At 43.5% G+C, this 14,478-nt stretch overlaps 1 protein-coding gene across 5 annotated transcripts in view; it reads left to right on the forward strand.

Moving 5' to 3' along the window:
* Nucleotides 1–12,543: 12,543 nt before the first annotated feature.
* Nucleotides 12,544–14,478, forward strand: part of PBX1 (PBX homeobox 1) — a 382,352-nt gene continuing 380,417 nt past the window's right edge. For 3 of the 5 annotated variants that reach the window (XM_085601511.1, XM_085601508.1, XM_085601509.1), the window contains exon 1: nt 12,604–13,887. In XM_085601511.1, coding sequence (XP_085457637.1) covers nt 13,697–13,887 — 191 coding nt within the window. In that variant the 5' untranslated portion in view covers nt 12,604–13,696. Of the gene's footprint in view, nt 13,888–14,478 lie in introns of all 5 variants that reach the window. The other 2 variants (XM_085601506.1, XM_085601507.1) reach the window with 2 other exon arrangements.

Genomic DNA, 14,478 nt, shown 5'->3' on the forward strand with positions numbered 1-14,478 from the left:
GTGATTGGGGCTGTTATTTTACTTTCCTGACGAATGATGTCCTCTTCTTCTTAAGATTATGACCCACTAGACATTATCTTTACTCTACTATTTAGGCAACTCTAAGCATTATGCATAGAATTCTATGTGCTTTACACTTCCCAATCAAAGTCTTATTATGATATTTCATTTTACCATGTGTACAGAGTTTTTTTTACAATTTTTAGGTAGCACTTGCACTTTATGTAGTTCAGTGAAGTTATAGAAGCACTTTTTTTCAGCACATCGCACTTTATTGCAGCATTTGCACATTTCTAAAGATCTGTATGTTGAGATTAGAGGATCTTCTTTCGATTTCCTTTTGGTTATGGAAACAGTAGGAATTTGAATATTCACATTTTATGCAGACATAATTTAAATGAAACTCAGATTGACCTATTGGAAACACTTAAGAATAGTGACCAGGTTTTGTACAAAGTATTTATACAGGAAAGATGTTCCAACTATGGTCCCACATATCGAGTAACTATTTGCACAGGTCACTGGTTTACATGATTTATTGCGATATTTGCACATGAGGCGGCTGTAATTGGTATTAAGCACTGTTAGATAGCTTCTGTTTTTACTCTTGGAGGCTTTTAATATGCTTTTTATCGCTTTTAGAAGGCATTATTTTAACCAGGTTTTTAGCTCAATGCTTTTACATGGTTTTACCTTCTTTTCTCTATGTGTGTAATAATATGTACACAATTATCGCAAAATGTATTTATTCATGTAATTTAAAAAGCAGATTATTGCATTTTCAAGCATTATTATACCATGACTGTAAATGTGTTAAACCAACATGAGTTACTGAGAAGTCAACATTGGAAAACAGACTATGAAATGAGAGCTGCTCAATAGAGTTTAAGTATTTTTTCTAGATTAATTTTGTCATGTGGTGACTAACTAAGCATATTTAAAACATGGCGAATTTCATTTCTCTGTATGTGAGCAAGGACTAGTGTAGACCGAAACGCGTCATTTTTTAGGAATAAAAACCTAATCAAGCCATACCTTCCAGTGGTTTGTGTCTCTCTATTAGCCGGATGGAAGTTGGAGAGTGAACTGGTGGCCGACGGCACTGGGGCCAGCCCCGACACCCACCGACCACACACGCAACCTGGGAATCATCCTCTACTCAACGCTCTCCATGAGCAGGCAAGTCAATGCCGTCTCCTCCTCCTGCTTCAACACCCTCCGCATGCTCCGCAAGATCTACAGGTGGATCCGGACAGGTACAAGAAGAACAGTCACCCAGGACCTCGTCAGCAGCAGACTCGACTACGGAAACGCCCCCTACGCAGGAGCCCCGACCAAGCTCATCAAACGACTGCAACGCATCCAAAACGCCTCAGCATGACTGATCCTCGGCGTACCTCGCCACGGCCACATCACCCCCCACCTGAGAAACCTGCACTGGCTGCCCGTCAACGAGAGGATATCCTTCAAGCTCCTCATCCACGCACACAAGGCACTCCACAAGACCGGCCCAGCCTACCTCAACAAACGACTTTCCTTCTACATCCCCAACTGCCAGCTCCGCTCCGCCGACCTCGCACTCGCCACCGTCCCGCGCATCCGAAGAACAACTACCGGCGGGAGGTCCTTCTCCCACCTCGCCGCCAAGACCTGGAACACCCTCCCACTGAGCCTACGACAGACCCAAGACCTGCTGACCTTCAGGAGGCTACTCAAGACCTGGCTGTTCGATCAGTAGCACCCCCCCCCCCCAGCGGCTTGATACCCTCACAGGTATGTAGTGCGCTTTACAAATGTTTGATTGATTGATTGATTGAACTGTGTTTTATATATATATGTATGCATTGGATGAAAGCAAAACTGCTCTAGATGATACATTTCTATAACATGTTACATAAGAGAAGAGGACTGCTCTGGCAAATGATGATGGTAACATACAAAAAAGAACACACTGGAGAATTATTCTGCCACTAACAGCAGATTGAAACAGCACAGCTCCAGACAAAGCACAGGCTCATACTTGAGATGAATAGCACATTGTTTCAGAATTATTTAAGTGCTTGAAGCCAGTAAACAAGTATTGCTCTTGAAATGGACTTGCACCTTGTAAGACATGAAAACGACTGTATTCTAGAGAAAGGTCTGGTAATTTAAAAAAAAAAAAAAGAATTTCTAGAACTGCTGACAATAACAAGGCCGCAGTACAGACGGTTTATGACGTCGACCTCGGAGCGGGGGAACTGGGTTCGAGTCTCGGCAATGATGCTGAACATCCTGCACAAATCACTTAATCTCCAGCCTCACAAAACGAATGTGTCCTCATGGAATGCATCTGGTCCTCTGTAAAACGCTCTGATACCCGATTCGGGTAAAGTTCGCGCTATATAAAAAAAACTGTAAATAAAATGGTTCTACTGCTTACTACAAGCCAATGTTCACTCACTGACGGATGGTCTAGACCTTTTGCGTTTCAAGTATGATGTATCTATAGCTTTCCTAGAGCACTTTATAGATACCAAGGGGACTCTGTTCTGTGCATCAGTTCTGGAGCGAGTAACATCTCAATATAGGGCTGATTGAAACATCGCATGGCAACTGTTCTCGGGCACTAAAAGCTAGAGAATAAAATAAGCTCATTCTGGAGATTGGTTGTTGTGCTGTAGAAAATGGCTCCTCGTATAGTAACAGGAATGTTGTAACCTGAAAAAATCGAATATATGCAAGGGCTACTAACATAAAAGAGGGCTGATAAGAGAAAAGCTCATCGAGCTCTGATGTGTTTCTCTAAAAGCTAGTGGGAGATAGTTGGCTTTTGTTCAGACTGGTTCAAAAAATGATAACAGATGAGGTAAGGCAGGTCTGGGGTATGGGACTGCCCTGCACCACAAATGACCACATGTACAGAGAGAACTGTGTGTAAAATGGTTCTAGAGGTAATAACATAAGTACAAGTCTACTCAGTGCTTCTGAAGTTACCCACATGTTGAAATAAAATAGCCAAACAGAGTAGTTTTCGTGCTAATATTGTATCAAAACAGAACCCCTCTCGAGAACAATTCTGCTTGTGGAAACATAAAAATAGATTTTACTGGGAATACTTCTAGATTCAAGAACAAGCAAAAAGGATTGTTCTAGTAAATGATTTGAGGGCTAGCAAACAATAAACATAACTTCTTTGTAGAATAGCTCATCAGCTGGTACTTAATTAAAACATGGCTGCTCTGGACAGTGGTTCTTGGTGAAAACAGCACTACCTTGGAGGTGTGTTCTGCATCAAATAACATGCAACACAGGACTCCTCATAGAAAGGTGTTAAAATAATTAATGGCGAAAAAAGGTATTGCTCTGTAGAATGACTGTAGGTCCAATGGAAGTTAAAATAAGACTGCTCGTTTTTCTGGACCTGAAAACAATTAAAAGGAGGATTTTTCTCTAGAATTATTAAACTGTCACTGATGACGCAAATTGAGTTCTGCTGAGATTATGTCTGGAGTTGGTGATAGATACAAAATGGGCTAAAGAATAATGCATGAGCATTATAAACAGGACTGATCTGGAGGAATATTCTGGAAATATCAGCTGATAGAACAAGGGGTGCTTCACAAAATATTTGTATAAGCACAGGGTTTATTTTCCAACTAGTTATTTAGAGCAAAAATCAGCAAAAAAATATTACCAGTGTTTAGAGTGGTCCTTCAGCTAAAGTCAGGGTTGTTTGGAAGACTGACCATTGAGCCTAAACCATAACATCAGGCTTGCCCTGTATAATGAGTCTAGGCCTGACTTAATAATGCAAGGAGATGTGACTCTTAATTAATTTATCATTCTAGAATTAACAAAAATGAAAACAGGTCTCAACTATGGAATGCAGTTAGGCAAACATACACACACATAGAGGTTCTACAAACAGTATTAATCCTTGTGAAATTGGTTCTGTAGAATGTTACTAAGAGGTAATTTCAGGTAAAATATAAATGTGCCGTGCAATTCTTGCTGAGCTTTAAATAGATTAAAAGAAGGCTAGCCGGGAGAATTCAAATAGTAACATAAAACAAGCATTGGCAAAGCCAGTAGATCTGGCACTGGCTTGCAGCCTTTTGGCTTTGTGGTGCTTGTTTTGTTTATTCTTGATTTTATTAGAACTTTTTTTGCAAGGGGCACACTAGGCCCTCCGCAATATAAAACAAGTTTTCTAAAAGTAAAAATATTTTTGAGGTGCAAAAAGATCTCATCGCCATAGTAGTCCCTGGCACGGTGCTTAATTTGAGCCTGTGGTTTCTGGTGCTCGGAACCAGCACTTAATTATCAACACTGACACTGAAGACAGTTTGTCACATGGTGGTGCTGTTAGTCTATTTTAGAGATAGGCACAACAATAGTTGTTTAATACTTTAATATACATTCAAGTGACTGATACTGGCCACCCAAGCTATTCGTATTCCTTTGGGATCCTGGAACATCCTGAATTGACACATTTATAGGAGCATGATGGTTAGTAGTTCTGTTGGTACTCTCACTTGCAGAGCTGGCAGGAGCAATGGGTAGTGCAACCTGCTGACGAAGGCCCTAGCACTTATTTTGTTTGTCAAATTAGGCACTACCTGGCACGGAAGGTGACTGCACCTTTTGAAAGAGCAGAATGCAGTCACTCATGTTCAAGTTAGCCAATGCCTGAAGCGCCTCCACCACTGCCCCATGTTGTATGCTGTGGTGTGTAGAAGAAAAATGTGAAATACACAACAACAGACAATGGATGAAGAGCATTAGTAAAAAAATCTTGGCTAATGTTTGGCTGCAATATAAGAGAAAGAACAACCACCTAAATGAGTGTGGTGAATGTGTAGAGCGGAAATGAGATTGGTTGAGGATGATCCCAGAAGTCAAGATAGAGTGTACATGCAGAGCTTAATACAGATGTATACTGGCCCGTTAGAGTGGACGGCTTTGAAGCAGATGCAGAGTGCCTTAACGATGGACCATTTGGCTGAAGCATGAGTTTGAGGTATCTTCAAATAGGAGTGCAATGAGGGAAATTGAGAATCAATCATGTAGCTAAATTCTGCACCACTTGAAGGCAGTTGACATGGTAATCAGGTCGATCAAAGCACAGAGAATCGCAGCAATCTAGCCTAGACAAAATGATGGAAATGACAGCCATCTTCTGAGCTGAAGATGGGAGAAGACATAAGGTTTTGCAGAGCTTTGGCAAGGAGAAAAAGGGCTAGGAAATCATTAGAAAAGGAGAGAGAAGAGTTCGTTTTTGGCTGAGGAAGCCAGCGTAGGAGAAGAGCCAAGCTCAGGGGGCCACCATGCAGATGACCAGATTGATGTTTTGTCTGCATTAAGCTTGAGAATGTTTTCACACATCCAGCAGGCAGTAGAGTACATACAAGAACAGAATTTAGTCTAAGTATGCGAAATATTATTGCCGATGCTGATGATTATTTGGGTGTCATAAGCATATGACATGATGTTGGACCCAAACTAATGGATAAGAGCATTCAAAGGAGCAACGTAAATGTTTCTATAACGTTCCTGTTCCAGAACGGGTGCTCCTCAGGGTTCGAGCGACGTAACAAGATTTCCACCCCTTGATCTCCCCAAACTCCCACAATAATTGTACGGAGTGTTAGAACGATCAAGTGAGGGAAGGGTAGGAAGGAAACAGCGGGTAGTAGAACCTGTAATACAAATGTACACCGTTAAAATAAAACAGAAGCATGCAACACTACACTCTGTCAATTCTCACTAGGCTTTCTCCTATACCTGTAACTGTGACACAACACGCCCCTTCGGTTCTCCTCAAAAACCAGGTATTACCAAATACCTACGGCCATGAAGGACAAAAGAGACACACCAGCGTTAGCCTTCGAAAGCACATTCGACACCAGGCAATGTGACACACCGGCCCCCCTACACACCTGTCAAGAACCCCACTGCGCCAAAAGGGAATGAACAAATGAGTCTAAAGTTTTGTGATGCACCAAGTTCGGATACTTTCTCCTTCTTAGCAGTTCAGCAAACCAAGAATAACTAGCAATGTCAGGGTTGATCTAGGCTTGGGTCCAGATACTATCCATAAACAAAATGTCACGAAGTAATTCCTCCAGTTTGCTATCGTACTGCAGATAGCCTATTAATCACGAGGAGGACTGAAAATACCCAATGGTCACTCCGCAAACGAGGAAGTTAATGGGTACAGGCTCAATGGTTGATACTGTTTTTTGGAAAGGTAAAATCGAGCATGTGCGTTCATGACTCCACTGAGGAGCAGAACGCTACCACCGCTCTGGATGTCTTAGAGCACTGGGAAGAACCGGGTACGGAGGTGGAAGCCGACTCCCACGTAGCAGCACTAGGACGAACAAGGATCCTCTTACTCACGGACAGCGGTCCGTATCTCTGGAAACGGGGGCTGCTTGGACGAAGCCTTCTCTCTACCAACCAACATTCAATCGCTGGGATCCCGGTGACGCCTTCCAACCCCCACACGAAGTTCTATGAAACTCGCCGCCACTATGATAACGGACCTCCGTCCGCCTCGTCTGGAATCGAAAGTTGTAACAGGAACGAAAAGCCAGGATTACGCACATGCGTCTGCGCGCGTCTCCTCCGTAAATAGCAGTGGCTCCGCCTTCTCTCTCATTGCCCTCTGGGGACTGTAGGCAATGCAGGCACCTTGAGTGCCGATCCTCACAGTTTCAACAGTGTGGAACTCAGTGATGAACCTTGAGGAACGCCACAAAATACTTAAAAATAATATGAACAGAAATTGGGCATGATAGTGGCCTGGTAGAGGTTGGCAGGAAAGTAAGCAAGCCTTGCAAAGGCATGGCTGTTGATACCCATGAAAAAGTGAAAGCAGGAAAGGTTAGGAGACCATATCAAATCTGCAAAAAGTCTGCAGAAGAATAAGAGTGATGGTACCTCCCTAATCCAGGATATAGTGTAAATCATCACTAATGAACTGGAAACCAATTGCAGTACCATGACATGTTCTCAAACCAGACTGAGTGACATCAAACAGAGAATGACTGTCAAGGTAAGTGGATGTTTGGCGATTGACTTCCTTTTCAAGAACCTTACAGAGGAAAGGAATGAGGGAAATTGGCCTAAAGTTGGCCTAAAATTACTAGCGACAGTAAGAACTGCAGTGTTCTTTTTAAGGAGATGAGCATAGGCTATCAAAAGAATGTACAATGGACATGGACGCGACAGAGATCCTGATTTAATGGTGTGAACAAATTATGAATGGAGTTGAGAGAAAGGAAGAGTTGTAATTTTACCGTGAATGGCAGGGTGAATATGCATCCTGCTGTAATTTGGGGAATTTTGCATAACAAGCTCAACACAAAATTCCCAAAATTACGTGAAGTATTCCGGCGTAATTTAAATTAAGCCTTGAAGTTAGTGTCAAGGCTAATGTTGACATAATTTAAGGAAGGTTTAGAATGGGACAATGCATTATGCAAGTAATCACTTTTAAGTTTAGACTAGGGACTGTAATTTGAGCAAGGAGTAGCCTTGAAATTTCTAGTGAAAGAGAATATATCTAGAAGAAAGGGAATAGGAAATGGCATAGTGAATCCTCTAAGGGAGCTGCAGAGGAGGTCTGCTTAGGAGCAGAGGACAGTTAGTGAAAAGGGGGTCAAGAGTGCAACCAGCCATATGGGTAGAGCTGGCGATGAGGGATTGGAGCCCTAGAGCATATAGGGCTTGACTGAGAGCTGTGGTATCTGTGCATTTAGGTTCGTCCAGGTGAATAGTAAGCCCACCTAGGACTGAAAAGTTAGAAGCTCATACGACGAAGGATGCGAGGTACTCTGTTAGAAAGAGGCTAAAATTAGTGGCAGGCCCCTGGCGGAGATCGATAAGGTCGCTTGAAAAAGTCATAATATGAACAAACTTAAGTCTAAAAATCATAGACTCTTCACACGTATATGAGTTTCCTTGTAAGGTTTCTAGGGGGAAGGTGATCTTATTTATGATAGCAATTCGGCTAACCCAGGCAGTTCCTGGAAATGTCATAGTTAGGGGATATAGCTATGGCTAAATCAAGTATAGATGGATCTTTTAGCCTGGTTTCAGTGAAAAAATGCCATCAGGTTCATAGCTGTCAACCAAGTTAAAAATGCCAACCTATGTCAAGGGAAGGATTGAGAGTTCCGCAACATTCAATTGATTGTGTGGTTGAGTGTGCGGGCAATGGCGGCTTTGCCTCGTTTTGAGGAACTATAACTAGGACAAGACGGAGGACTAGCAGAAATGGCGATGCTTGGCCATCAATGGAGTATGGCTGGGCAGGAGTAGCTACTTTAAAATGCTTCTGGGTCTAATACACTGTATAGATGGGACTGCTGCGTAGAATGTTTCTGGGACTCATAAACATAAAATCAGAACTGCGGAATGTTTCTAGAAATAATAACATGTAAACCCACAACTGTTTTGCTGAACGGTTCTTGAGCTGGTGACACATACAATCACGGCTCATCTGCAAAAAGGTTCAATGGCATTATGCAACAATGAAGAAAACAACAATGAATACAAAAACAAAGGACATAAAAATGAAAAAAAAATATTTTAACTAATAACAGTACTATCACTAAAATTATTAGCACATTAGTACATTATTATTAAAACATATACAAGTTAATAGTAAGGTTATTGTTAGGAGTCTGAATAAAGTGAAAGTAAAGATAAAGAAAAAGGTACAGGCAAAGTTTAGAGTTAGAATTTAGATTAGAACATGGTTTAAAATTTAGAGTAGGGTTGCAGATTAGGCTCAGGACAAGAATAAGAGTTATGTATAGTATGTTAGTCCTTAGTGTGAATGGAAGAAAGTTCTGTTAAGATGTACAACCTCTTAGTTACGGAGAACTTTGCCCAAAACTTTAACATTTTGAATAGGGATTTTTGTGTTTTCTGACTTTGCTACCCCGTCCCTTTTCTTAGGATTAGGGTAACTCCCTTTCTTTTTTATAAGATGTACAAACTCTACATTAGTTCTGTAGGGAGAGTTCCACTGGTGCACCAACGAACACCACAGGAGAGTACCACTGTTGTCAGCGGGTGCAATGTGGAATACTCCATTGGGATCATATACAGATGTTTTACAACTTAACTGGAGTATCCATCACATTTTTTACCGACCACCAAAGTACAAATTGTGTAAGTGCTAGGGTTGTGGAAGAGGTGTGGCGCAGCAGCCAGGGTGCCTGACTCCGGACACAGTTTGATCCCCGGTGGCAGGTTAGCACAGCACCAAGTGACTGGGCAATAGCTCGCTTAATCTTCCTGTCGGCCCCCAGCGCCGGGACATCTCTCCCAAGGTAGCTGTGCGCTTTACAAATGCTGGCATTTTAAGGTTACCATTTAGGCTTTTAGGCTTAAAGTTAGAGTACATTTTAGGATTACTGCTTTGGTTGAGAGTTTTGTTTAGAATTGGGTTTAGGATCAGAGATGGTGTTAGGTCTAAGATCATGTTTGTGAATGTTAAGAATTTACATTATTTTCTTATTTGTGATCATTGTTTATAGTTGTTGATTGAATATAAAAGGGTTTTTTCACCATAAAGCAAAAGGTTCCTCATTATTATATTTCTTCATTGTTGCATTATCCACTTGCACACAGTTCTGGGTCACAAAAGAGTCGAAAGAAACTAGTTGGAGAATGGTTCTGAAGCAAATACCACAGAAAGGTTTGCACAGCGTGTAAGAGATTCTAGCGCCAATAAGAGGTAAAATAAAGTATGCACTGGACAATGTGTCTACTTATTTTTCAGGTAATTGAACTAGATTTAAAAGCAGATAAAAAATTCTTCTAGATAGTTGTATACCTTGTTACACACAGAGACTGACTATAAAACTGTTTACATAAAATAAAATCTATACCATCCTGGAGAATGGTACTGAAGTTGGAACGAAATGAAAATATGTCTGCTCCAAAAATGAGCTCCAGAGTTTTCCGCACAATTATTCAAGACATGGCAAAAGATGGAAGGGCACTTTTTCTCGAGAACAGTCAATGAAAACTGGACATCTGTGTAGTATAGTCCTTGAATTAAAAAATAAAATAGGACTGCCATCGCTTATGCTTCTGGGGCCACAACACATTAAAGCAAGGCTGCTCTCTACAATGGTTCCAGAGGTAGTAACATAGAAAGAAGACTACTTAGGAATCTGTTCCAGCCAGGGTAATATCCCTTTTTCTATGAGCATTTGAATCAGGAAGATGCTTGGTAAAATAGCAGGTATGATGACACACTCCATAAGATATCTCGTGTTATATGTGGCACTTGCAGCCACACCTGACTTTGCAAGTTTCATTTTCTGAGAGAACAATAAGTGCCCTAGATTTGCATTTTGAGTAATTATAATGCCCAGGCCCAGGATTTGAACACAATGAAGGCAATCCTGTGTTCAGGGATGTCTAGGCAACTCTCAATTTACTTTTTATTTGTATTTTCTGGTTTCAGATTTAGTTTTAAAATGGGATGGAACGCCTACTTATATTTTTCTTCTGCTTTTACCATCTCTCACATGAACATACTGGTTGTGTTGATAAAATACCAGCATAGGGCCTCATTACAATTTCAGTCAGAAATCATTTCGACCAACTCGGTTTCGGAATGACTCGGGTTCGGGGAGTTCGACTGACCAATTACGATCTTTCCAAACACTGTTCGGTTGGACTCCCATTGACTTCAATGGGAGTCTGTGTTCCAACCGACACCACAGGCTCCCATTGAAAAAAGGGGTGGTCGCGAAAAACCTTGCACCCTGTGGCGGGCAGCCTGCCACACTGTGCATGATTGGAAAGGGGGGTCCCTTTGGTACCCCCATGGGCCTCAACCGGAGGCCTCCTGGTAAAGGTGGCGCTGCTACAGGCCCCCAAAGTCAGATTCCGACAGCCAATCCGTGTCGGACAGACCGATTCGGAAAGGTTGTCCGAATCCGACATCGTAATCGCTCGGTCGGAAACGCGCTCCGTAGAGACATACGAGTCGGCTCCGACCGACTCGGTGTCTCCGAATACCGTTCGGACGCGAGTCGGAACCGAGTCAGACAGTCTGAATGGTTTCCAACCTTCCTTATCGGTCGGTCGGAAATGCTTCTGAGTAGGTCGGAAACAAGGTTTCCGACACGGATTCGGACGAACCGAATACCGTACGGAGCCTTTCCGACCGACATCGTGATCTGCCTCATAGTTGTCAGGTATAACTTTGACATGAGATTGATGACATGTGGCTCCTTTTTTTTCAGCCACCACAACTAGGTATGATGGGACATATAGTTCCCCTTCATTGTATTGTATTGTATCGTAATTGCATTTTTATAGTGCTTACTACCCCTGATGAGGCGTCAAAGCGCTGTTCTTGGAGAGTAGCACGCTACTCTGGAACCCATAAAGGATTAGTGGTGAATTAGTATAGTGAAATATGAATGTAAGTTTGAGTGATGGATATGTTAGTCAGTTATATGAATTGAGAAGGATAGTGGAGGGATACAAGAGGAAAAAGGTTTGCAGTTATTTAGCACTTGCTACCCCTGATGAGATGTTAAAGTGCTTTTTCAGCGAGTAGCATGCTACTCCGGAACCCATAAAGGATTAGTGGTGAATACGTTTAGTGAAATATGAAAGTAATTTGAGTGGTGGATATGTTAGTCAGTTATTTGGACTGAGAAGGATAGTGGAGGGATAGAAGAGGGAAAAGGTTTGCATTTATATAGCGCTTGCTACTGCTGATGAGGTGTTAGAAGTATAGGCATAAAACTGGCAGCATGCATAGTGGTGATGGCTGAACAATCAGGGCTGGCTCAAAGTGGACCACCTGGAATGGGGTCATTTGCCAACTAAACACCAGCCAGATGCAACACTTCCTCTTTTTCTAGGAAACACAATTTTGCATGCTGGCAATTGTACTTTTGCGCTTTCCATTATAATAATGAGTCCTTGGCACAAAATGACAGCAGTGTTTGAAGGTGCCAGAAGCGCATTGTACATAAATGCCTTGTTAACTAGGTCCATGCGTAACTGGCTACTCCTGTGTTTTTTGTTTTTTTCATAAGAGTACTTATATTTATGGTTTTATAGTGGGATAAACTACATGTCCCAAAATGCAAAGATCAAAACTGGACAGGAGAAGAACCAAAACTGGACAGCAGCAGATAGCCACCTGTGGACCTTGGAAACTTGTCAGGGCTAATGGTGGCACTTGGCAAGTACATAAACTGAACTGCACTCTGAAAGGTCTTGACCTGCTGTGCACAAAATGAATATATTTTGTTGCACAGTGAGAATGTGTTGCAGGTGGCTTCTGGGACAGTTGCACTGCAAAGCCTTGGGGTGCATCACACCTTAGCCCCTGTCTTCTGCCAGGGTGAGCAGCTGCACCTTTAAGACTTCTGGCGCTCCTTCCCATTCTCTTCTCCGTGGAACAGTTCTCCCTCCCTCCCTCCCTCAGAGCCTCCCACCTCTGAACCCTGTGATTGACAGCTTCGAGCCCTGGGAGGGGCCGTCCTCCCCGGTGACAAATCAGGACGAGGGTGGGCGGGGCCTCGCCTCCATTCTGCCTGTGCCGCTGCTGCTTTATGTAGCAGCTTCACAGGGAACCAGATCTGCAAACAAAAGCAGCAGGCAGACTTTTGGATATTTTTTTTCGTCGTTTTCGGTCTTTTCTCCTTATTTTCGGAGGAAGTGGGCGGACTCCGGCAGAGCTTCCTCTCTGAAACAGGGGTGCTCGGGAAGATTTCCCCCTGTGTATTTGTGCCCTCCTCCCTTCTGAAGAAGAAGCAGAGAAAAGCAAAACAAACAAGGAGGGGGTGCAGCGTGCCACCTCCAGCAAGGGTCTGCTGGGGGAAAGTTTGCTCACGTCCTCCTCCGCCCCCCTCCCCCCGCCGGACTGACAGAACCAGCCCCCCTCCCTGCAGGAGAGGGATTAGAGCTCACCCGGGCTGTGCGTGGAGGAAGCCGCTCCGTGTGCAGGAGGAAGCAGGACTTGGAGAAGAGAACCCTCCCTCCTCAGTGCCCGCACAACACTGATTTCTTGGGCCAAATGAAGTAAGGGGTTTGTGCGTCCTGCTTTTGCTCCGTTTAACCCTTGCTGCTGACTTCCTAGGCTTCCAAGGAGAGTTGCATTGCAGGATTATCCAGTTGTTCTCTGATCTCCTTGGATCCCAACGATCCTTGCACTTGGCTGCTTTTTGTTCCTTCTGCTGGTGGACTAGATCCAAGAATTCTGGCAAGTTGGGTGAATTTGTTCCTGCTGCTCCCTAACTTTCAGTTTGGAGCTGCTCTCTGCTTTGACAGTGTCTGAGGATCTTTGCATGGAGCCCATTGTCTCCCAGCTGCTCACTGACTTACCAGATCTTTAAGGATCCTTCTCCTGCTGCCCCCGGATTTGACAGATCTCTAAGACTGGTTGGTCTCAGTGCTGCTGCTCTCTGACTTCCCACATATTCCAGGATATTTCCTCACAACTGTGGCAGCACTTGTTCCTAGTGCTCCCTGATTTTCCAGACTTGCCGGATCCTCGCCTGCATTGGGTTTGCGGAGGGGTTGCGTGTGTTTTTGGGGGGTGCCCCTATCACATTTTTCTCCTTGCCCCTCTTCCAAAACGGATAAGACAACGTGGTTCTATCAGGAAGCGGAGGAGGAGGAGGAGGAAGAGAAGTACACCAAGGGGGGCTGGTTGGCGATGGATGAGCAGCCCAGGCTGATGCACAGCCACGCCGGGGTGGGCATGGCCGGGCACCCCGGCCTGCCCCAGCACATGCAGGATGGCACTGGGGGACAGGAGGGTGAGGGGGGCCGGAAACAGGACATTGGAGACATCCTGCAGCAGATCATGACCATCACAGACCAGAGCTTGGATGAGGCGCAAGCCAGGTGAGGACACGGATGATGCTTTCAGAGCAGAACGATGAAATGTGATGTTGTGGAAGTGGTTTCAGGGTGCGCTGGGTGAAGTGGTCATGTTCATGCACGGGGAGGAACTGTGTCTGAGTGCAAGAGATGTTGTGGTCTCACTGATTTTATGTTGTCATGATCGCTCCAAATCCAATTTTCCCTTTGAATTCTTGCACTTGAAGTATGGATTCTTCTCCAGTTAGTTCCAGGAATGGGGGGAAAAAGCCCTGGAAATGGATAGGTTCCTTTATCTTGGCATTCTTGAGTAGTTCAATATCTCAGTTTCTTAAACACCGAAACCTTGCCAGATTCCTAAATCATTATTATGAATGTTGTGTTTTGAATGTGTAAGAGTTGCTTGTTTGAATGCTTGGTGATCTGCTGCTTAAATGAGACTGGGAGCATTGGGCGAAACAAAATCATTGCCAGGTGTTGCTTGGCGTGGTTTCTTTGTGTCAGTCAGTTGGGTCCTCCTTGTTGACATGTTGCCCAATGTCATGTGCGACACCTTCAACCAGACCTTGCTTTTTAGCCAACCTTCTGAGGCTTGTAGTTTCACTTTCAAAATTG

The sequence above is a fragment of the Triturus cristatus genome, chromosome 4_2, assembly GCF_964204655.1.
Source record: "Triturus cristatus chromosome 4_2, aTriCri1.1, whole genome shotgun sequence".
In the NCBI taxonomy this organism is placed as follows: Eukaryota; Metazoa; Chordata; class Amphibia; order Caudata; family Salamandridae; genus Triturus; species Triturus cristatus.